This window comes from Paramormyrops kingsleyae, chromosome 17 (assembly GCF_048594095.1).
Source record: "Paramormyrops kingsleyae isolate MSU_618 chromosome 17, PKINGS_0.4, whole genome shotgun sequence".
NCBI classification, from domain to species: Eukaryota; Metazoa; Chordata; class Actinopteri; order Osteoglossiformes; family Mormyridae; genus Paramormyrops; species Paramormyrops kingsleyae.
The window spans coordinates 22,427,330-22,450,579 of record NC_132813.1 but is presented as its reverse complement, the minus strand read 5'-3'; the positions used below and the strand labels follow the sequence as shown (position 1 = coordinate 22,450,579).

The 23,250-nt window shown below is 49.5% G+C and overlaps 1 protein-coding gene across 1 annotated transcript; it reads right to left on the bottom strand.

The window, feature by feature from the left end:
• Positions 1–660: 660 nt before the first annotated feature.
• LOC111839900 (olfactory receptor 1-like) lies at positions 661–8,575 on the bottom strand. Its single transcript, XM_072701639.1, has 3 exons — positions 7,626–8,575; positions 6,547–6,592; positions 661–921 (listed from the first exon to the last, which is right to left on the bottom strand). Exons 1-3 carry the CDS (start codon positions 8,573–8,575, stop codon positions 661–663), a joined length of 1,257 nt encoding a protein of 418 aa, XP_072557740.1.
• Between the last annotated feature and the right edge of the window lie 14,675 nt (positions 8,576–23,250).

The window sequence follows — 23,250 nt, the reverse complement described above, 5'->3', positions numbered from 1 at the left end:
GGATTCAAAGTGTGTGAGTGCCTTGACATTGTCATGGAATAGAAATTAATTTCTTCTTCTGGAATAGTGTTTTCTGTTGAATATTCCCAAGAACAATCAGTTAAATAAAATAATAATTAAAAATATCCTCATAGTTTTGTGCTTGACTTTTGCGGGACTTTCAATTTGGTCTTAAATTTTGTTTGAAAATGGTATTAAAAAGTCTTAAAATGTCTTAAATTTAACTTGGTCAAACCTGTAGACACCCTGACAGTTCCTAAAATTCCTGCAGCTTTAAGCTTTAACAAGAGCCGTTTGTGGGGGACAACATCAAAGGCTTTCTGGAAATCTAAGTAAATCACATCATAGGCCTTTTTCTGATCAATTTCACTTGTAGCTTCCTCAAAGAACTCAAGCAGATTCGTTAAGCAGGATCTACCTCTCCTAAATCCATGTTGGCTATCCTTTATAATGTTATTTGCATCTAGGTAATCTACCATTTTCACTTGAATTATAGCTTCCATTACCTTTCCAGCTATGCTAGTTAAACTGATTAGCCTATAGTTTGCTGGATTACTTCTATCCCCTTTTTTGAATATGGCTGTTATATTAGCATGCTTCCAATCAGAAGGTACCTGACCAGTAGATAACGATTTCTAAAATAGTAATGTTAAAGGTTGGCTAATAATATCCCTCATCTCTTTTAAAATTATAGGTCAGGGCCCTGCGAGGAGGCGAGGTGAGGAGGGAGGAGAAACTGCTGCAGGCAAAGGCGACCGACGAGTCGGAGCCGGGGGAACTGCAGGCGAATGACGAGGTACCGCAGGTGAACCCGTAGGCGACCACGAGCAGGAGCCTGGGGGACCACAGGCAACCACTGAGCAGGAGCCAGAGGACCTGCATGGCCAGGCACATCTCCAGCAAGGGGGTGAGCTGCCGGTGCTGGAAGCAAAGGGGCAGCAGTGACATCAGGTGCGAACATTTGCCAGATTGCGCATCCTTAGACGGCGTTCTACGGCAAGATGGACATCTTCTCCAGAATGTCCCCCGAGTGAGCAGCCAGGGCGAAAGCTGTGGGGTCCTCCTGGACCTCGGGCTGTTGCAGCCAATAAATTACCTCGTTAGTAAGACTAAGGTATTCAGCCTCGGTCAGATGTAGTATCTTCTCTTGGTGGAGTCTGGTCATTCTGTCCTGGTTCGCACGGGCACAGATTGTGGAAGCAGCACATGAGCCGGGAAGTTGGGTAAATGAGGACTTTAATTAGGAAAACAATGAGGAACATGATACATCAAATGACAAACGTTAACCCTCTGGAATCGCCGATCCTGTTGGCGGGATATGACAGAAGTTTCGCCAAACCGTTTAAATAACTCTGTGAGTTTTTGTCCTATACACATTTAAATAACACCCTCAGAAACCTTGAATGGTCTACTTATATATAGGTAGACACCAGAGCATGTGAGCAGAGCGTGAGCGAGGAGCGGAGCGGGCGGAATTAAGGACTATGGAAGTAAATTAATGACAAAAGTCGTTGATGAAAAAAAACACGTTGAATTACACTTATCGAATAAAAACGCATTGCATTAATGACGCTTTGAATTTTTGGGGACTGTAATTTTTAATATGTGCATACATTTAAACATTGAACATTTCAACTGAAAACATTTCAATCGTAATTTCATTGCTTAAATATTCAGTACAAAAATATTCGGCTTCCAAAATTCAGTTCCAAAAGATATGTATTTTAAAGTGCATGTTTATAATTCAGCCACATGAATTCAGTTCATTTAATTTCGCCTCAAAATAAATTTCAAAAGAACAAATTCAGTTGAAAATATTCCATGTGTTTTATTCGCATCTTTATTATTCAAGCAGTAACATTCAGTCCTCTTATTTCTGCTTTACAATATTCAGTTCTGTTATTTTCGTTGTTTCAAATATGCTGCCACAATTTCAGTGGTTTAAAATACGAAATTCAACCCTCTACATCTGGGACTAGCAGGATGAGCCATAGATTGCCGATAAAGTTCTCCTCGGGAACCGTGATCAAAATGGAGCAAGCGATCAGTACAAGTACTGATTGACTTGGCAGCAGATTTTTGTTGATTGTGTTATTTATGTTTCTTGTCGTTTACTGGTCAATACGATAACTTATTGCAACCCCAAGTAGCAGGTTTTTATGTAAGTAATTCGCTAGCTGCATTAATTATCACCAAACTTATCTTGCTAACGTAAGATGCCTGCAGGCAACTACAAGGTTTACACACCAAGAGTTTAAATCAGCGTGATAAATTTATGATAATGACAGTCAGCGCTCTCTTTTCGCATATGCAATGCACAACTCATAAATCAGGAATGCATGGATGAGAGCAGTTGGTCAACTGGTGCAAATCGACAAACTCATTGAAGAAAAAGCCAAACAATTAAGGCACTTGCCATGAATAGCCTAGTGGATAAAGATATGGACTTGTGACTGAAGAAGTTAAATGCAAGATGTTTTCAAAATCACAGTCACTAAATTTATTCTGTTGACCCATGTTCCCTATTTAAATTCTGTTGTACAGGCCAAAATTGTGTAACATAAATCTTTAAATCAGTTTGAAACTTGTTTAAAAATGGTTGCAACTGAATGCCGTGCGGGTTTTAAAAAATATTGAGAAAGTATTAAAAAAGGTATTAAAAAGTGTTCAATTTAACCTCTGGATTTCTGTATATACCCTGATCTCTGGGGTCGTCATCGCGTTTGGCGTTTATAGAGTCGTTGTTCGCTTGTGTGTCCTTGACTTATGGTATGGTGGGTCTCTGTTTTGTGAATGCCATGGATCGTTCTCGGCTGGAGCTGCCTTGTTGGTTCAGGTGACAAGCACCCGTCTTGGTTGATTGTGTCTGAACTCCAGTTTTCTAGTTCGTCATTTTAGTGGATATAGAGCCCTTCTGTGATCGCTTTGCCCTCGTCACTCATCGCGTTTCCATCCTGCTAGAGGAGGGAAGGGTGGTTCAGGTTCATGGACCTTTTTGGAGATCCATCCTTCTGCTCCTGTCCATGTCCATGCTCTTTTCTTGGTGCTTTCTTCTGACCATGATTCCGTTGTCGTTGATTGTTTGCTATCTGGTTTGACTCAAGGCTTTGTTGCAAGGTGTTGTTGCGAGGGGTCTTAGGTCTGTCGTGTGGTAGTTCTCTTGTTTATGGGGAAATTGATGGGGTAAGCCCCTCCTGGAGCCGACACCTTATCGTGGTAGAGGGGTTTGCGTGTTCCAGTGATCCCAGGAGCTAAGTTGCCTGGGGCTTTATGCCCCTGGTAGGGTCACCCAAGGCAAACAGGTCCTGGGTGAGGAACCAGACGAAGTGCGGCTTAAAAGACCACTTATGAAGAAAAACATGATGGAAACACGTTTTCCCTTGCCTGGACGCAGGTCACCGGGCCCCCCCCCCCTGGAGCCAGGCCTGGAGGTGGGGCTCGATGGCGAGCACCTGGTGGCCAGGCCTATACTGTACCCATGGGGCCTGGTCGGGCACAGCCCGAACAAGGCACGTGGGTCCCCCCTCCAATGGGCTCACTACCCATAGGAGGGGCCATAGGGGTCAGGTGCATTGTGAGCTGGGCAGTGGCCAAAGGCGGGGACCTTAGCAGTCCGATCCTCGGCTGCAGAAGCTAGCTCTTGGGACATGGAATGTCACATCTCTGATGGGGAAGGAGCCTGAGCTGGTGCGTGAGGTTGTGAAGTTCCGGCTAGACATAGTCGGGCACCGCTTGGGCTCTGGAACCAGTCTCCTCGAAGGGGGTTGGACCCTCTTCCACTCTGGAGTTGCCTGCGGGGAGAGGCGCCGAGCGGGGGTGGGCATACTTATTGCCCCCTGGCTGGGCACCTGTACATTGGGGTTTACCGCAGTGGACAAGAGGGTAGCCTCCCTTCGCCATCGGGTGGGAGGACGGGTTCTGACTGTTGTTTGCACTTATGTGCCGAGCGGCAGTTCAGAGTACCCACCCTTTTTAGAGTCCTTGGAAGGGTGTTGGAGAGCACTCATTCTGGTGACTCTCTTGTTCTGCTGGGGGACTTCAATGCTCACGTGGGCAATAACAGTGAGACCTGGAGTGGCGTGATTGGGAGGAACGGCCCCCCCGATCTGAACCCAAGTGGTGTTCTGTTGTTGGACTTCTGTACTCATCATGGATTGTCCATAATGAACACCATGTTCAGGCATAAGGGTGTTCATATGTGCACTTGGCACCAGGACACCCTAGGCCGCAGTTCGATGATTGACTTTGTAGTTGTGTCATCGGAGTTGCGGCCGCATGTCTTGGACACTCGGGTGAAGAGAGGGGCGGAGCTGTCAACTGATCACTACCTGGTGGTGGGTTGGCTCCGCTGGTGGGGGAGGAAGCCGGCCAGGCCTGGCAGGCCCAAGCATATAGTGCGGGTCTGCTGGGAACGTCTGGCAGAATCCCCTGTCAGAAGGAGTTTCAACTCCTGCCTCCGGCAGAACTCCCATGTCATTGTGGAGGCGGCTGACCGGAGCTGTGGCTGTAAGGTGGTCGGTGCCTGTCGCGGCGACAATCCGTGAACCTGCTGGTGGACACCAGTGGTGTGGGATGCCGTCAAGCTGAAGAAGGAGTCCTATTGGGCCTTTTTAGCCTGTGGGACTCAAGAGGCAGCTGACAAGTACCGGCAGGCCAAGCGGGATGTGGCTTCGGCGATCGCTGAGGCAAAAGTTCAGGTTTAGGGGGAGTTTGGTGAGGCCATGGAAAACGACTTCCGGATGGCTTCGAGGTGATTCTGGTCCACCATCCGGCGGCTCTGGGTGGGAAAGCGGTGCAACATCAACACTGTTTATGGTGGGGATGGGGTGCTGCTGACTTCAACCCAGGACGTTTTGGATCGGTGGAAGGAGTACTTCGAAGACCTCCTCAATCCCACTGACATGCCTTCCAATGTGGAAGCAGAGTATGGGGAGTTGGGTGTGGACTCCCCTATCTCGGGGGCGGAGGTCACTGAGGTGGTTAAAAAGCTCCTCGTTGGCCGAGCCCCGGGGGTGGATGAGATCCGCCCGGAGTTCCTTAAGGCTCTGGATGCTGTGGGGCTGTCCTGGTTGACACGCATCTGCAGCATTGCGTGGACATCGGAGGCAGTGCCTCTGGACTGGCAGACCGGGGTGGTGGTCCCCCTTTTTAAGAAGGGGGACCAGAGGGTGTGCTTCAACTATAGGGGGATCACACTCCTCAGCCTCCCTGGTAAGGTCTATTCGGGGGTTCTGGAGAGGAGGGTCCGCCAGATTGTCGAACCTCGGATTCAGGAGAAGCAGTGTGGTTTTCACCCCGGCCGTGGAACAGTGGACCAGCTCTATACTCTCCGCAGGGTTCTGGAGGGTTCATGGGAGTTTGCCCAACCAGTCTGCATGTGTTTTGTGGACTCGGAGAAGGCATTCGACTGTGTCCCTTGGGGAGTCCTGTGGGGGGTGCTCCGGGAGTATGGGGTGCCGGGCTTCCTTTTAAGGGCTGTTCGGTCCCTGTATGACCGGTGTCAGAGTCTGGTCCGTATGGGCGGCAATTTGTCGGACTTGTTTCCGGTGAGGGTTGGACTCCGCCAGGGCTGCCCTTTGTCACCGATTCTGTTCATAGTTTTTATGGACAGAATTTCTAGGCGCAGCCAGGGCATTGAGGGTGTCCGGTTTGGTGACCTCAGGATTAGGTCTCTGCTTTTTGCAGATGATGTGGACCGTGACCTTCAGCTCTCGCTGGGACAGTTCGCAGCCGAGTGTGAAGCGGCTGGGATGAGAATCAGCACCTCCAAATCCGAGACCATGGTCCTCAGCCGGAAAAGGGTAGAATGTAGAGACCTGCACACCCGCAGAAGTACTGCAGGACCCGCGGGACCCAACGCACCTAGTGCGGCGCGGGACAAGATTTGATGGGTGAATGTGGGTGCGGGCGGTAAGGTCGTCATGTGTGTGCGGGTTGCGGGAGAATAGAATTAATCGTGGGACTCCTGCAAAATGTAATTATCTTAAAATTAATTTATTAAAAACAAATACTCATTTTTCTACTGCACAAAAGCAACAAGAATGACTAAATTAAAATAATAACAATTTACAGGCGAATCGTCTACAGAAACTACAATTGCCACACTCTGAGTGCCGGGGGACGTAACCGGACACCCCAAGAAATAATCAGCCTGGTGCTTGGACGGGATGGCATGTTCTGAAAAGATCCTCGTTCGTGTCTATGTTCATCATTGCATTTAATTAAACTAAAATAAAACTAAACATATTTGTTTATTTTCCGTTTCTTTTTTATATATACTCAAAAGGGAAGCAAGTGAAACAAATAACAAAAAACTATTTATATGTTTACCTGCGGGATTTTGCAGGCGGGAGCGGGACAAAACTTGAATACTGCGGGCGGGAGCGGGAAAAAATAATATATTTTTTGCGGGAGCGGGACAGAATCTTGCGGGAGCGGGACTGAAAAATCCGTCTCGCGCAGGTCTCTAGTAGAATGCCCTCTGCAGGTCGGGGATGGGGTTCTTCCCCAAGTGGAGGAATTTAAGTATCTCGGGGTCTTGTTCACGAGTTGGGGGACGATGGAGCGGGAGGTCGACAGGCGGATCGGTGCGGTGTCCGCAGTGATGCGGGCGCTGCACCGGTCTGTCATGGTAAAGAAGGAGCTGAGCCAAAAGGCAAAGCTCTCGATTTACCAGTCGATCTACGTTCCTACCCTCACCTATGGTCACGAGCTGTGGGTAGTGACCGAAAGAACGAGATCGTGAGTGCAAGTGGCCGAAATGAGTTTCCTCCGCAGGGTGGCTGGGCTCTCCCTTAGAGATAGGATAAGGAGCTCGGTCATTCGGGAGGAACTCAGAGTAGAGCCGCTGCTCCTTCGCATTGAGAGGAGTTAGATGAGGTGGCTCGGGCATCTGATTAGGACACCTCCCTGGTGAGATGCTCCAGGCATGTCCCACTGGAAGGAGGCCCCGGGGAAGACCCGGGACACGCTGAAGGGACTATGAAGTGGCCGGGAAGAGGGAAGTCTGGGTTTCCCTGCTGAGACTGCTGCCCCCGCGACCCGACCTCAGATAAATGGAAGTTAATGGATGCATGGATGAATAATCTGTACATCATATATAGATCATTCTCATGAACCTGAGAGTTAAAAAAAAAAAAGGTATAATCACAGTATATTAAAATAGTCTTTTGATGCTCTGATGTAATGATGTTTTTTTAACCATTTTCCCCAAATATGTAGCTGAAACTCAGTAACAAAAACACAAACTGTTTTTAAATGCTTCAAGTTTATTGCATGTAACCCACACTAAACTGTTAATTTGATACAAATTTTTGCCATTTTTTCACATTAGTAACACAGAAAACTCGTCGATTAATTGGTTATATTTTTTATGCATTCACAGCCCTGAAGTATATATACACACAGTGATTTATTGTTTAACAATAACATTCTTTAAACAATTTAACATTCATTTTGAAGTCTTTTTCTAAATCTCCAATACAGAAATAACTAACCTATCTTTCTAGATTGTATATAACAAATAAACCTGAATTAATTTCATGTTAATGTCTCTCAACTACTTGTTGATTAGTTGATTATTTGTCACTTATTTGTTTGCCGTAGTTACTATTGTGCTCTTATATTTTTTTCTTTTGAGCATTTTTTTTACAAAGCCCTTGATCTCGGCAGTATTCAGAGAATACACAATGGGATTCAGCATGGCAGGAATGGCATATGAAAGCGATATATTAATTATCCTTGCATTGCGGTGGACAGAGCCAGCCATTGCACTTATGTAAATGCCCAATATTGGAAAATAATATGCTGATACTAATATTAGGTGGGAAAAACAGGTCTTTAAGGCTTTTAGACGTCTTTCCCATGATGCAATTTTAAACAGCGCCAACAAAATGCATACATAAGATATAAAAATCAGAAACAATGGTAGAAGAAAATGTAACGTTATGAATAACATTGCCATTATATTGCTTGGCAGGTTATCATTGCAAGCCAGTCTGTATAGAGGCCCGTGGTCACAGAAATAGCTATCAATCACTATGGATTTACAGAAAGACAGCCTAGTAACCAATAGCATTGAAGTCATCATAAACAGAAAATTAAATATGCATCCCACAGTGAGAATAATGCCCATTGATGAGTTTGTGACGATGCTGTGGTATCTCAGTGGGAAGCAAATTGCTACAAACCTGTCATACGCCAGAACAGTAAGCATGACAGACTGCACTGAACTAAAAAAAAATATAAAAAACATGTTAGACACGCAGGCCTCATATGTTATTTGTTGTATATTTAGTAGACAAACATTAATCACATTAGGAAAAACAGCAGTACTCTCACCCAAGTCAGCTACAGCTAAAATAAAAATAGCCATATATTTTGGGGTGTGAAGAGAACGATCTACATAAATAATGAGTGTGACAAAAGAGTTTCCCAAGACAGTGACCACATAAACCAAACACAAGAATATGAAGTAGTACTGAGCATGAGGTATGTTAGAAAAACCAGTGATGAAAAAATACTGAGGACGCACGAAAGAGTTTGGAGTGGCATTTTGGTTTGATGTATCACCCATCTTTTCTCAGGGTTGTTTTCAGCCTTGTTTAACCTGAAAAAGGAAAACATGTTTACCTTCTTAAACTTGCAGATTGCTTTACAGATAATCCATCCACCTGTCTCCCAGCTGCTTATCCAGTGCAGGGTCACTAGGGGCTTGGAGCCTATCACAGGCAGCTCAGTACATAAGGCATGGGAGCACTTGGGATGGCCCTCGGTGCATTGCCAGGCACACACATACACAGAATACACATCACCATATACTATGGACAATTTACAGATATCAAGTATCTTCCTGGAGTGCGGTAGCACACTGGAATAGGCAGAAGAAAATCATGAAACATGAGGAGAGCAAGGAAACTGTCCCACCTTGGAAGTGTGAGGGAAGTGAGCCAATGTGCCTCCCCAGTGAAAATTCCAGTTTTTTTAAATATAAAATCAATATTAACTGTCATAGTAATTATCTCGATTTGTCAACCTCACAATTTGGTTGTCGACATTAATGTGCCTTTATTTTCTATAATAATACAGATAAAATGACAAATTTCAGCTAAATATCCAATTCCTGTATTACAGCAGACACATACTTAAAGTGCCCACTGCTATAAATGCTATCCTGGAAAATAAATAAATGAATAAATATATATATATGTATGTATGTGTCACGCCCTGCTCCGTCCGCTCCTGATGTGTGCCACGCCCCCTCATTATCCACGTGTGCTTTCCCGATCGTGCCCAGCTGTTCCTTGTTAGTTTGGCTTGTCTGCTGTATTTAGTCCGCGTCTGAGTCTGTTACCGCAGATCCGTCATTGATGTTTATTGGTGTCCATGTCCTGTCGTCCCGAATAAACCCCGATTGCCTGCATCCTCGGCTTGCCTCGCCTGTTTCCCGGCTCGCTCGCTCACCGGTCACAACAGAATGACGGATCTCCCCAACGCACCTCCGCAGGTCGATAACCAGCGCATCGATCTGCTGCACGAGGTGCTGTACTGGCTCCACCAGCCGGAGGTCCGGGAGGACTCCGGACTACTGGCCTTAGCCAGCAAAAGCGGGACCCTCCTTCAGGAGGTAACCCCGCTCACGGCGGCGCCTGTCATGGCGGAGGTTCGCGAGAACCTCCGACAGCTCGTCAACAGGGTGACGGAGAAGCGGCTTCGGCCACTCGCCCTCTCCGAGACGACCCCGCCGCCATCGTCATGCCCCAGCCGCAAGAAGAAAAAGAAGCGGAAGGGGAAAGGAGAAGCAGCCGCCCCGACGCTCTTCTTGGGGGCTTGCTCCTTACTCCCCGCCTGGGATGACACCGCCGCTGCTGACGCCGCAATGACCGCGGCTGCGCTGCCTGCTGCAGCTGCCGCCGCGCTGCCTGCAGCTGCCGCCTCTCTGCCCGCGGCTGCGCTGCCTGCAGCTGCCGCCTCTCTGCCCGCGGCTGCGCTGCCTGCAGCTGCCGCCTCTCTGCCCGCGGCTGCTGTTGCCGCCTCTCTGCCCGCGGCTGCGCTGCCTGCAGCTGCCGCCTCTCTGCCCGCGGCTGCTGCTGCTGTTGCCGCCTCTCTGCCCGCGGCTGCGCTGCCTGCAGCTGCCGCCTCTCTGCCCGCGGCTGCGCTGCCTGCTGCCGCCGCCGATCCGCCCGCAGCTGCTGCTGCTGCCGCCGATCTGCCCGTGGCTGCACTGCCTGCTGCCGCCGCCGATCTGCCCACGGCTGCGCTGCCAGCTGCCGCCCCCGATCTGCCCGTGGCTGCACTGCCTGCTGCCGCCGCCGATCTGCCTGCAGCACCCCTTGACCCGCCTGTCCAGCCCGACCCGCCTGTCCTGCTTGACTCGCTTGTCCTGCTCGACCCACCTGACCCGCCTGTCCTGCCTGCTCTGCCTGCAGTCCCTGCAGCTGCCATCACTCTGGCTGCGGCACCCGCCGCGGTGCCCCCTGCTGGCCGCGCCTGCTGCGGCGCCCCCTGCTGGCCGCACACCCAAGGTACCCCTTGCTGGCCACATGACGGTGGCGCCCGTCCTGCCGGCACCTGAACTGCCTGACTTACCCGTCCTGCCCTGCTCGCCAGCAGCCACACCCGCGGCGCCCCCTGCTGGCCACGTGATGGCGGCGCCCCCTGCTGGCCGCGTGATGGCGGCGCCCCCTGCAGCGCCCCCGGCTGGCCGCACGCCCGAGGTGCCCGCAGAGGTGCCCCTTGCTGGCCGCACGCCCGAGGTGCCCGCAGAGGCGTCCCCTGCTGGCCGCATGCCCAAGCCCGTCTCGCCTGACCTGCCCGTCCAGTCCGGCCAGCCCTGCTCGCCGGTCCTGCCCGTCTCGCCTGTCCTGTCCGGCCAGCCCTGCTCGCCGGTCCTGCCCGTCTCGCCTGTCCTGTCCGGCCAGCCCTGCTCGCCGGTCCTGCCTGTCTTGCCTGTCCTGCCGGCTCTCGACCTGCCTGTCTCGCCTGTCCTGCCGGCACCTGAACTGCCTGTCTCGTCCGTCCTGCCGGCTCCTGAACTGCCTGTCCTGCCGGCTCTTGACCTGCCTGTCTCGCCCTGCTCGCCTGATCTGCCCGTCTCGCCTGTCCTGTCCGGCCAGCCCTGCTCGCCGGTCCTGCCCGTCTCCCCTGTCCTGTCCGGCCAGCCCTGCTCGCCGGAACTGCCCGGCTCGCCTGTCCGGTCGGCCCAGCCCTGCTCGCCTGTCCGGTCGGCCCAGCCCTGCTCGCCTGTCCAGGCCGCCGCTCTGCCCGCGGCCCCGCCTGAGGCTAGCTCTCCAGTCCTGTCCGCGGCTCTGGCTGCCCCGCCTGCGGCCACGCCCGCGGTGCCGACTGCCCCGCCTGTTGCCTCCTTAGAGGCCCTGACTCCCACGCCCTTGCCTCAGCGAGGCCGACACCCCCCAGGACCCCGCCTGTCCGTTTCCCGTGGGGGACGGGGACACAGGCGTCGGGCCCGGGTCCCGCCCGCCCTGCCCCCTGGCTCGCCCGTGCGCCCCCTGGCCGTGGCTCGGTGGCTGCCTGCGGGTCCTACGGCTCCGGCTCGGCTGTCGCCTCCGGGTCCCCCTCCGGTGCCTCGTCGCCCGCCTGCGGTCCCTCCATCGGCGCCTCGTCGGCCGCCTCCGGGCCCCCCCGCTTCGGCTGGGCGTCGGACGGCGCCTTCCCTGGCTCCGGCTGCGCCTCCGCCTGCTGCGGCTTCCCCCTTCTGCCTGCGCCGGGGTTCCCTCCTGCTCCCTCCTCGTTTCCTTTGTCGGTCCCTCCGTCTGTCTCCTTGTCCCCTGTGTGGTCCCCTCCTGCTCCGGCCTCCCTTCCGCCTGCGGCCCCTGCGGCTGCCTTCCCTCGCCCGCCTGGGTTCCCTTGGGCTCCCCTGCTTCCTCCTCCCTTTCCCTCCGTCCCGCCTGTTTCTGCTCCTCGTCCCTCTGTGTCTCCTCCGTTCCCCTCTGGTCCCTTTGTCCCGCCTGTCTTTGCTCCTCGTCCCTCGGTGTCTCCTGTGTTCACTCCTCGCCCTGTTTTTCCTCCGTTTTCTGTCCCCTCTGTGTCTCCTTTCTCTGTCTGCCTGTCCGCGTTTCCTGTTCTTTGTCGGGTCCTGTCTTTCGTTTCGTCCTTGTTCTTGTTCTGTGTTTCGGTCTTGTTCCCTGTTCTTCGTTGATGGTTTTGGGTTTTGTCTTTCAGGTCCTGTTCCCCGGTCTCGTCTCGTCCGTCGCCTCCTCTCTGGCGCGCCCGGAGTGCGCGCCTTTGGGGGGGGGGTTCTGTCACGCCCTGCTCCGTCCGCTCCTGATGTGTGCCACGCCCCCTCATTATCCACGTGTGCTTTCCCGATCGTGCCCAGCTGTTCCTTGTTAGTTTGGCTTGTCTGCTGTATTTAGTCCGCGTCTGAGTCTGTTACCCCAGATCCGTCATTGATGTTTATTGGTGTCCATGTCCTGTCGTCCCGAATAAACCCCGATTGCCTGCATCCTCGGCTTGCCTCGCCTGTTTCCCGGCTCGCTCGCTCACCGGTCACAACAGTATGCATGCATGTATGTATGTATTCAAAACAAACAATGTCATATTCCATCAATATCAAAGACCACATGCAATCATTTTTAAAATTCAGTAAATTTTTATAATGAAAAGGGAAACAATTTCTATCAGATGGTCTGCAAGATACTTGCTGACGGATCTCTTTAAGAACAAACTTACCTTTCTGTCTGAATGATATCTGTAGGGTTTTTACAAAATATAATGTGACTGTCGTAATGCTTTCTGTATTTCCGTCCAAACAGACTGAAGATCTAGGAAACCGTTCTGCTCTTTATAGGTCCTCTGACTATTAAGTCACCTGACTTTCATCTCTGGCCCATAGAAACTGTCAGCTGCTGGTAACAGATAAGTCATCTTGTCTTTAAATATATATTTGTTATCCATAGCTTTGGGATACGTAGCTTTTGTTCTTGCAGGAGTGTCACACAAATATTTTCTTGGAAAAGTCAGGATATTTTTTTAAACTAAACTTTACAGAAGTTTAATGTCCATGTAAGTACACTTTTCATAGTGAATGAATATACAGTGGTATACAGGGAATGATCTACAAATGTACTTGAAGCAATTACCCGTTTTTTCCAAAGCCCTAACAAATTGCTTCATCAATCCTAGCTTAATATGAAGCGATGGGAGAATTATTTTGTTCTTGTCCACCAGTGGCTTGTTGATATTTCATTACCTAAGACACTGTTGAGTCAAAAGACAGACCAAAAGCTATTGCATTTGTCATCACACACAAGTCACATTAGGGGAATGTATTATTTTCATGGATGTCCATTATCTGAAAAACTAGAACCAATTCAGCAAAAGTAATGTGATTTTTTAATTCAGCATCCTCAAAATACCGTAAATACATTCAAAAAACCTTGGCAACTGATTTTTTTTTTGTAGACCTGTGTAATTAATAACTAATTAATCAAATCATACATAACTTTTTCCTGTCATGGTTAGATATTTTTTATTTCTTTTTTGGTTGATTTTAGAATGCAGAGCATATTATACAGTCAGATGTGTAATTGGAAAATTATATACAGGATGATCAAAAAACTAGGACTGAACAATGTATATCATCCACCATATTATACGATGTGCAAGTGTTATGGATATAAATGATAAGAACAGAACAGTGTTCAGCAGAAAGGAGAGGAGTTGTATAGTTTGATGGACACTGGGTGGAAGGATTGTCACTGGTGGTGTTCAGTAGTACACTTAATCATTCTGAATCTCTGGTCGAAGGTGCTCCTGTGTTCAGCCACCACACTGTGCAATGGGTGGGAGATGGAAAGGAATTTGGAAAATGACCTCCTCTATGCCACCATCTGGAAAGAGTCCACTCCCAGGACAGCTTTGGCCTTTTGTATTTCATGGATCACTTCATGGATGAATCTAGATTTAATATGGCACAAAGAAGAAAGAGAGGTTGCAACATAGTTATAGAACATTATACAGTAGAAGTGCCTGGCCAACGTGGTGAAAATGTGACCATATGTGCTGCCATCAGCAGCTATGGGGTTGTCCACCACCTGTCACAGACCTGCCTGGGGGAACCCCAGTGACATCACATGGACACTCCACGTAATTATGACCACGCCTCATCACATTAGGAAAATCATGGAAACCCCATCCTGTCTGTGGCGTAACTCACTGGTGGTTATTGTTTGGGGCCATACCCCTATTGCTACCCGATCTGCGGTGCCTACTCGATTTGCGCGCGCATGCGCACCAAGACAACCCGAGCCGCGTGAGCATGCGCATTTTACTTTACTATTACGACCCTGCCCGATCTGCTTTTTTCTGCTTTGCGACACGAGTCCCCATCCGATTTGTCTCACGAATGCGCTCTCTGCTTAATTAAAATCACTTAATGCATTTACACACAACATTTTTTTTTTTGTTTCTTGAAAAAAGAGGATACTCCGTGGTAATGAGCCATCCAAGTGGCTGGATAGATTCCAGGGAAAGTAATCTTTCCAAGTGCCTGTGTACCTGGAGTCTGACGAACAACAGGATGCCATTTTCTCATATATTGAGAGATTTCTGAAAACTGTACAAACAGCATTCCCTATTAGAGATCATGTGCAGTTCATTCTGGATGTCTTATTCCCTGAGGTAAGACTGCAGGGGTGGCCTGTTATGTAAGTAATTTGTGCACCAGATGATCTGTAGTCTTCTGCCCACTTCAATATAGCAATGTGTTTTTTCTTATGCAATATACTATGCAATTTTTTTTCTCCCCAACATTAGACCACAATATCTTAGTCTGTGTGTGAATCCTCGTAATCACAGTAACTGTTGTTTTTCTCATTGTATGAGTTTCCATAGAAACAAAACCAGGCTGTTTCATTTGCAAAATAAAGCACACATTCTTAGGGGTATTATGCTTTGTTACTGGGTAATTGGTGTATGCCTTCACTTATAATGTGATGTAGTCATATTTCAGTTACATGCAATCAACTTTTGTATTCTATTCTTTCTTGCTTTTGGATAGTCCATCATCCATGCCCTGGCTGCTCTACAGGGTGTATCAGGACAGGAGGCAGAAGATTTATTTCTTGGTGGCTCAGAATACATTATCAGGTTAAAGTCAAGTCTATGAATGTTTGCAGTAAGTGTTTGAACATTTCTTGCTTATTATTTTTATATTTTACTTGCTTTAGTGAAGTGGAAGAACTTAACTAAAAGATAGGGCAGCAATTAAAGAAGAAGGGAATGCTGTGATATCTGTTCTAATAGAAGATGATGCTACTGCCAAGTGCTTCCAGAATCCTTCATGTGAGTCTTGGGTCTGAATCTACTGCGTCATTGTCAAGTATTCTGGGGTAATGTATCTTGTTTTGTTTATGTTTTTTTTTTTTCCATATTCCAAGCTCATTTACTTGACCTTAGCTTTAATAAACTGGATGGCTGTTGTCACGCCCAGCTCCGATCCTCGTGTGTGCCACGCCCACCTCGTTACCTCGTGTTAATCCCTGATTGTCATCACCTGTTTCCTGTTCCTTTTGACTTGTCCTGTGTATTTAGTCCATGTTTCAGTCAGTATTCCCCAGATCCGTCATTGTATTGTCAAGATGTTTGCTGTTCGTCTGCTTGTCTGCCCGGAATAAACCGCCTTTTTTGAGTATTCCCGGCTTACTCGCCTGCTTTCCCGATCGCCTACTTGCCTATACGTGACAGAATGACGGATCTCCTGAGCGCACCTCCGCAGCTTGAGGACAGCCGTCTCAAGCTGCTGGACAAGGTGCTATATTGGCTGTCTCAACCCGAGGTCCGTGAGGACCCTGGGCTATGGCAGCTAGCCAGCAAGAGCGGCCGCCTCCTTCAGGAGATGACTCTGCTCACGGGCGCGCACGTAATCACTGACGTGCGCGAAAACCTCTGCCAGCTGGTCAAGGGATTCATGGAGAGGCAACTCCAACCGCTCACCTTCTCGGAGGCAACCCCGCCTCCACCGACCTGCCCCAGCCACAGAAAGAAGAGAAGGCGTAGGGGAAAAGGAGAGGAAACCGCCCCGACGATCTTCGTGGGGGCTTGCTGTCTCTCCGCAGCCACTCTCCCCACGGAATGTCAGGAGGAACCCCTCCGGATACAGAAGCCCCTGGGGATCCTCCCAGCTGCCTTTGGAGGCATATAATTTCCTATAATTTGCCTGGGCCAAGGAGGGATACGCACAGTGAGGGACGCTATTCCCCGGGTCTTCAAGACTCTTAAAGGGGCAATGCCTATTCCTGAACTGCCCAGTGTGGCCCTGCCTGTGGCCTTGCCTGCTGCCGCCGCTCTGCCCACGGCACCGCCTGCTGCTGCTGCCATGCCCGCGGCACCGCCTGCCCCTGCTGCCGCCGCACTGCCCGCACGCCTGAGGTGCCCCCTGAGGCCGCCGCTCTGCTCGGCTCGCCTGTCCAGCCTGGCACACCCGCGGCTCCGGCTGCACTGCCTACTACCTCACTGGAGTCCCCCCAGCTCGGGTCCCAGTCCCCAAGGAGGTCCCAGACAGTCTGACTACCGCTCCTTCCTCGGAGGAGGAGGAGCTCGAGCGGGACCCCTCGGGGACTTCCCTCATGACTCCTCTGCCCTCGCCCCGGCGAGGTCGATCCCGGAAAGAGCCTCGCCTGTCAGTGTCCCGAAAGGGGAGAGGACACAGGCGCGGGGCCAGGGTCCCTCCCGCCCTGGCTCGCCTGTGCGTCCCCTGGCTGTGGCTCGGTGGCTGCCTAAGGGTCCTGCACCTCCGGCTTGGCTGTCTCCTCCGGGTCCCCCTCCGGTGCCTTGTCACCCGTCTACGGTCCCTCCGACGGCACCTCGTCGCCCGCCTCTGGGTCCCCTAACCCTAACCCTTCCCCGGTTCTGGCTGCGCTGTCGCGGCTTCCCCCTCCTGCCTGCCTGCGCCAGTGTTCCCTTCTGCTCCCTCCTTGTCTCCTCTGTCGCTCCCTCCGTCTGTCTCCTTGCCCCCTACGTGGTCCCCTCCTGCTCCTGCCTCCCTGTCGCCTGCGGCCCCTCCGGCCGCCACCCCTCGCCCGCCTTGGCTCCTTCGGGCTCCCCTGGTTCCTCCTCCCTTTGCCTTTCTCCCTCCTGTTTCTGCTCCTCCTCCTGTGGGTCCTTTGTTCACTCCTGGCCCTTTTGTTCCGCCTGTGGGTGTTGCCCCTGTGTCTCCTTTCCTGGTCTGTCTGTCTGCGTTCCCCGTTTTGTCAGGTTTTGTCTTGGTTTCTGACCCTCTGCATGTTCTGTGTGTCTGTTCTGTTTCCAGTTCACCGTTGATGTCTTGCATTTTTGTCTTTCAGGTCCTGTTCCCTCGTCTCGTCCGTCGCCTCCCCTCGGGTTTGATGTTTCAGTGATTAAGTTCCAAGTTCCAGTTTTAGTGTGTAAAGTATTGTGGGGGAAAAATTAATTCCAATAATGTGTTAATACACGTCCGAAGAACACCTCCTTGTAATTAGTTTCATGTAGGAACTATTTCCTTCCCACCGAACTCCATATGCCAACCGTATCATTGCGCAGGGGCACCCGCGTTTGTGATGACACAACCATATGTAAACACGAATTACGTTCTCCTCAACTGAACACTATGAAGTTATTACTGTTACCTAAGATAGTATTGTTGCTAGGGCTGGGACAATTATTCAACATAATCGATGATGTCAATTATAAAAATGTGTCAACGTGGAACTTTAGTCGACACGTTGTGGAAAACTACGTAAATGTTTTGTAACTGCAATGCATGGTTCATGCAAGTGATAAGCTAAACGTATTGTAAGGGAAAATAATTTATCCCATCGGGAGCATGTTAACGTTGTCCTTTTAATTAAAAATCGGGCAATAAAACAATCTGCTAATAACTGAACTTTGCTGTCCACTTGATGATATCTTTGCCACTTGAGAGCTACAATATTTTATTTATTGGACCTGTAGCATGGTTTTCATTTACAATACTTATTCCGCTAATAAGCTGGCTAGTTGTTTTACTGCTGGTGTTCTGACAAAACATCCTACTTTATCAAAACATCAAACCGTAGTGCTAATCAGTAGCCCTAACCCTAACCCTAACTTTAACCCCCCAAAAACCCCTAAAACCCTTACCTTAACCCTAACCCCTAAAACCTAACCCTAATCCCAAGACAGTGGAACTGCACATGCGCAGAAAGGCTCGATAGCACGTCTCGATAGGTAGGATGTTATGACAGAACACCGGCACTGTTAAAACTATATCAATTATAGACTGAATTCCGATATACTTTTGTCTAATATCGCCGGTGTCAGCAGTGCCACACTATTTTGTAAGGCCAATATAGTTTTGTCTAATATCGTCAGTGCCAGCAGTGCTGCACTATTTTATAAGGCATGCACTGGCGAATCATATAGCTCTTCTCCCATAAATATTAACGAGACATCTCCTACCACCCTGCAAAAAGGAAATTTGCCGCCCGCCCCGCCGCTCACGAGGCAAGCTCCAGAGCTTCTGGAGAAACACGTGGCAGAAAAGGCTCGCAAGCAGTCTTCCAGAGTTTGGGAATACTTCAGTAATGACTGACTCTACTGTAGCTGATGTTAATGACGCTGTTTCAGAAATTTACATTTTCTGTTTACTTATTATGTCATGTAAGAGTGAAACATTATCGTTTATGACTACTCTTACACACTGTAGCCTAAATCGTCTCTTGCTCACTGAAGTAAGCTTAACTAAAAGCTACCTTTGCTATTGTTTGTTAAAAACATGTTTCTATAGTTATGAAATCATTCCATGTTTGAGCATCTATCTCAACATAAAGTCATGCACTGAAATAATTAAGTAAAAACTATTGCAGTGATTATTAACTTCAGTCCAACATAGAAATCCTATTGAATCTCTTTAGCTTTTTTGTTAATAATGCTCTAATGTGTTGTAACCGCTGTCCGGCAAGCAGGCAGACGAGAATCCAAAAGTAAAAGGGGTTTTATTCTCACAAACAGGGTAGACAGCGACGCACATCAATGACGGATCTGGGGAAACTAACTCAGATGCGGACTAAATACACAGGACAGGCTGAACATACCAGGTAACAGGTGATTACGATCGGGAATTAACACGAGGTAACGAGGGGGCCGTGGCACACACAAGGATCGGACGAGCCGGGCGTGACATAATGTTTAAGAAATGTTTTAATAAATTTAAATGTTAATCAGAACTTCAGATTTGTGTGTGTGTGTGGGGGGGGTGAATTGTATTAAATGACTAACGTGAAAATAATTATTAATAATTTATCATCAGATCAATTAAAAAATTAGCTATTAGATTAGTCAAATAATCGCTAGAATAATCGTTTAAAGTATAATCGTTTGGGACAGCACTGATTGTTGCTATTTGTTGTTGGTAGCTGATGGGGGATAAAATATGGATCGATGCTGTTCGTTTCTCAATTGTAAAAATAAACAGAAAACTTGGTCTGTGTCACGCCCACCTCGCGTGACCGGCAATGATTGCCGGAAACTGAGGGAAATCACCGTATTTAAACCTCACACTGACATTAGTCTGGTGCGAGGTATTGTAGTAATGTATGCTTTGATTATGCGTTGACTCCCTAGTTACGTTCCGTCTTCCTGGCCCTGCCCGCTCCTTCCTCGACTCTTGCCTGCCCTCCTGCCCGTCCACCTTCCTTGTGACGCCCCTCATGGATTTCCCCGTGTTTGTCCCCCGTGTCACCAGCTTGACCTACTGGCTTCTCGATCCTCGGCTTCCTCTTCCTCGACGACGACATTGGATCACGTTCATTGGATCTGCTTCTGTTCCCTGGCAATGACTTGGATATGGCTCATGACCTCCCCTCTCTTAATCCCTAATAAACTTGGTTACCTGAATTTGTCTCCGCGGATCTTTCTAGGCAGAACAGAATAACATGGATCCGCAGGACCAACTTCAGCAGGCGCAAGCTCAGATCTTGCGTCTTACAGACGTAGTGAGACAACTGCAGCTTTCTGGAGCGGCTGCGGTACCGCTCCCTACCTCTCCCCCACGCTCAGCCGTACTGGTAGCCCTGCCAAACTGGTACGACTGAAACCCTGATCACTGCAAAGCCTTCTTGATGCAGTGCGGGTTATACATAGAACATCACCCGGACCAGTTCCCCTCCGATCAGGATCACGTCCACTTTGTGATGTCCCTGCTGTGCGGAAAGGCTCTTACCTGGGCGACCGCTCTCGGGTCCGAGGATAGCCCTCTGCTGCACTCTTCTCGAGACTTCCAAACAGCTTTTAAGGAAGTGTTCGATCATCCAGCCATAGGGCGGAATGTCGGAGATTTGCTTTTGGATCTACGTCAGGGAAATCGCTCGGTGGCAGACTTCTCCTTAGAATTTTGAACCCTGGCAGCCAGTTTTGATTGGACTACCGACTGTTCACAGATGATCTATCGTCGCGCTCTTCGCCCGGAATTACGGACTGAACTGACATGTCGGGGAGCCACCTGAACCTTCGGGGAATACGTGCGGCTCTCCATAACCCTGGACACTGCTCTCCGCGAACAGCGCAAATCAGCAGTGCGCTCGGTAGGAATGACCCTAACCCCGCCGATGCGCTCTGTGGAACCAGAACCAATGGTTTTGGGACGTGTGCCCCTTACCCCGGAAGAGTGTGAGAGACGCTGCAACTGGAGGCTTTGCATTTACTGTGGAGAAGCGGGGCATTTCATGCGTGCATGCCCAAAGCGCCCCACCCAAAGCCGCACTGAAGAGACTCAGGTAAGAATATTAGTTCCGCCAGACCATACCAAGATGCAGTTAACGGTGCCTGTTCTTTTGTGGGAGACAGAGGGGGTGAAAGGTATGGGTTTGGTGGATTCAGGAGCTGCTGGTAGCTTCATAGATACCGTGTTTGCTCAGCATTATCGGATTCCCTTAGAGAAAATGCCACAGCCATTGCTGGTGCGAGGTGTGGATGGAGAACCGCTCTCCTCTGGGTTAATTATCGCACAGCACCACTAACCCTAAAGGTTGTGGTTCTCCATGTGGAGCTGATTCAATTACTTGTTGTTCCCTCCATGCGAGATAACCATGGAAATCCTAAAATGATTTTAAGACGGCACAACCCTGCGATAGATTGGGGAACCGGAGAGATTCAAGCATGGTCATCTGAATGTTTTCTGGAATGTCTTTTCCTACCCTGTCGAGTCTCCTCCGTTGAGAGCCCCCTGCCCGAGGATCTTTCAGGTATTCCCGAACCCTACAGGGAGTTTCAAGATGTCTTTAGTAAAGCACAAGCCTATGGTCTCCTGCCTCATCGTACATCCGATTGTGCCATCGATCTTGTAGAGGGTGCTGTTCCACCTCGTGGACATATCTTCACCCTCTCTAGACCCGAAGAGGAGACCATGAAAGCATATGTCCAGGAGTCCCTAAAACAGGGGATTAATCGCCCCTCCACCTTCCCATTTGCTTCTGGGTTCTTTTTTGTGCCCAAGAAAGATGGAGGCTTGCGACCTTGCATAGATTATCGAGGGCTCAATAAGATCACCATGAAACATAGAGAACCTCTTCCTCTTATCCCCTCAGCCTTGGAACAGCTTCGCTCAGCCCGGGTTTTTTCAAAACTAGACCTGAGAAGCGCCTATAACTTCATTAGGATAAAGAAAGGAGATGAATGGAAGACAGCATTTATCACTACTACGGGACAATATGAGTATCTCATGATGCCTTGCGGGCTTGCTAATAGTCCCTCTGTGTTCCTGTCCTTCATTTTTGAGGTGTTTCGGGATATGTTGCATCATTGTGTGATTGCCTATATTGACGATATCTTGATTTATTCAGATACAGAGGACCAACACATGGGGCATGTCAAACAGGTACTACAAAGACTTTGAGAACATCAACTCTATGTAAAAGGTGAGAAATGTGAGTTTCATTGCAGCACAAAAAAATTCCTCAGTTACTCCCCTGGAGGAGTGGCCATGGATCCAGACAAGGTCTTGGCCGTTCGAGATTAGCCCCAACCAAAAACCCTCAGAGAGCTACAGAGGTTCTTAAGTTTTGCAAACTTCTATAGACGGTTCTTTCAAAGTTTTAGCTCTGTGGCAGCTCCCCTCATGAAGGAGGTGCTAAGAAGCTAAAGTGAACCCCAGGAGCGACGCTTGCCTTCGAAGATCTGAAGCAACGATTCTGTTCTGCTCCCATCCTACGACAACCTGGCCCCCAGCTACCATTACAGGTAGAGGTGGATGCATTTGAGGTAGGCATTGGAGCAGTGCTCACCCAAGAGTATCCCGGGACCGGTAAGCGTCATCCGTGTGTGTTTCTATCAAAGAAACTGACCAACGCGGAATGTAACTACGATGTGGGTAATCGGGAATTGTTAGCTATTAAGCAAGCTCTCAAGGAGTGTAGGCACTGTTTGGAAGGGGCACTGCACCCCTTCCAGGTGCTGACCAACCACTGCAATTTGCAGTATCTACGCGATGCTAAATGGCTGAATGCCCGACACGCACGCTGGGCTCTGTTCTTTACCTGGTTTAACTTTCAGGTCACCTACCTCCCTGGGGCTAAGAATATCAAAGCGGATGCCCTTTCACGCTGCTTCCCATCACGGAGGAATCCCAACCCAGTGTCTCGCATTCTACCCTCTTCCTGTTTCGTGAGTACAGTTACCTGGGACTTAGAGTAGCGCCTCCTGGAATATAATCGGAACTCTCCCCCGCCTCCCAAATGTCTTCCAGAGAAGACCTTCGTACCCTCCCAGCTGTGCAACAAAGTCCTTCAATGGGTGCATACCTCCTTGGGGTCTGGGCATCCTGGGGTCAAAGTCACTGCTTGCCTCCTTGAAAAGCATTACTGGTGGCCGGGGTGGCGCCAGGAGGCCGAGAAGTACGTGCTGTCTTGTCCACTATGTGCCCAAAATAAGAGCTTCACTGGCTCGCCCTCGAGGCTCTTGAAGCCATTACCAGTTCCCAGTCGTCCTTGGTCACACATAGCGTTGGACTTCATCACAGACCTACCCCTCTCCAGAGGGAACACTACCATTTTAACCCTTGTTGATCGCTTTTCGAAGATGTGTCGTCTACCATCCTCCTTAGAGCTAGCCGACTTATTGTTACAAGTAGTCTTTAGTTATTATGGTTTACCTGAGGATATAGTCTCAGACCGGGGACCCCAGTTTACATCCAAGGTGTTCAGGGCCATGTGCTCCCGATTAAACATTTTGCTTAGTCTCTCCTCAGCCTACCACCAACAGTCGAACATTAGGCATTAGGAAGAGCAGATGCCAGAT

Bases quoted from the DNA above. Each gene is read 5' to 3' on its own strand.
- LOC111839900 (XM_072701639.1), bottom strand. From the start codon at position 8,575: ATGGGTGATACATCAAACCAAAATGCCACTCCAAACTCTTTCGTGCGT. The intron at 6,593-7,625 runs ATATAAGAGCAC...CACTGCGGACAC, and splicing joins AAAATGCTCAAAAGAAAAAA to CGCACCGATCCGCCTGTCGA. The intron at 922-6,546 runs GTGAACAAGACC...CTTTGCTTCCAG, and splicing joins GCTCCATCGTCCCCCAACTC to CACCGGCAGCTCACCCCCTT.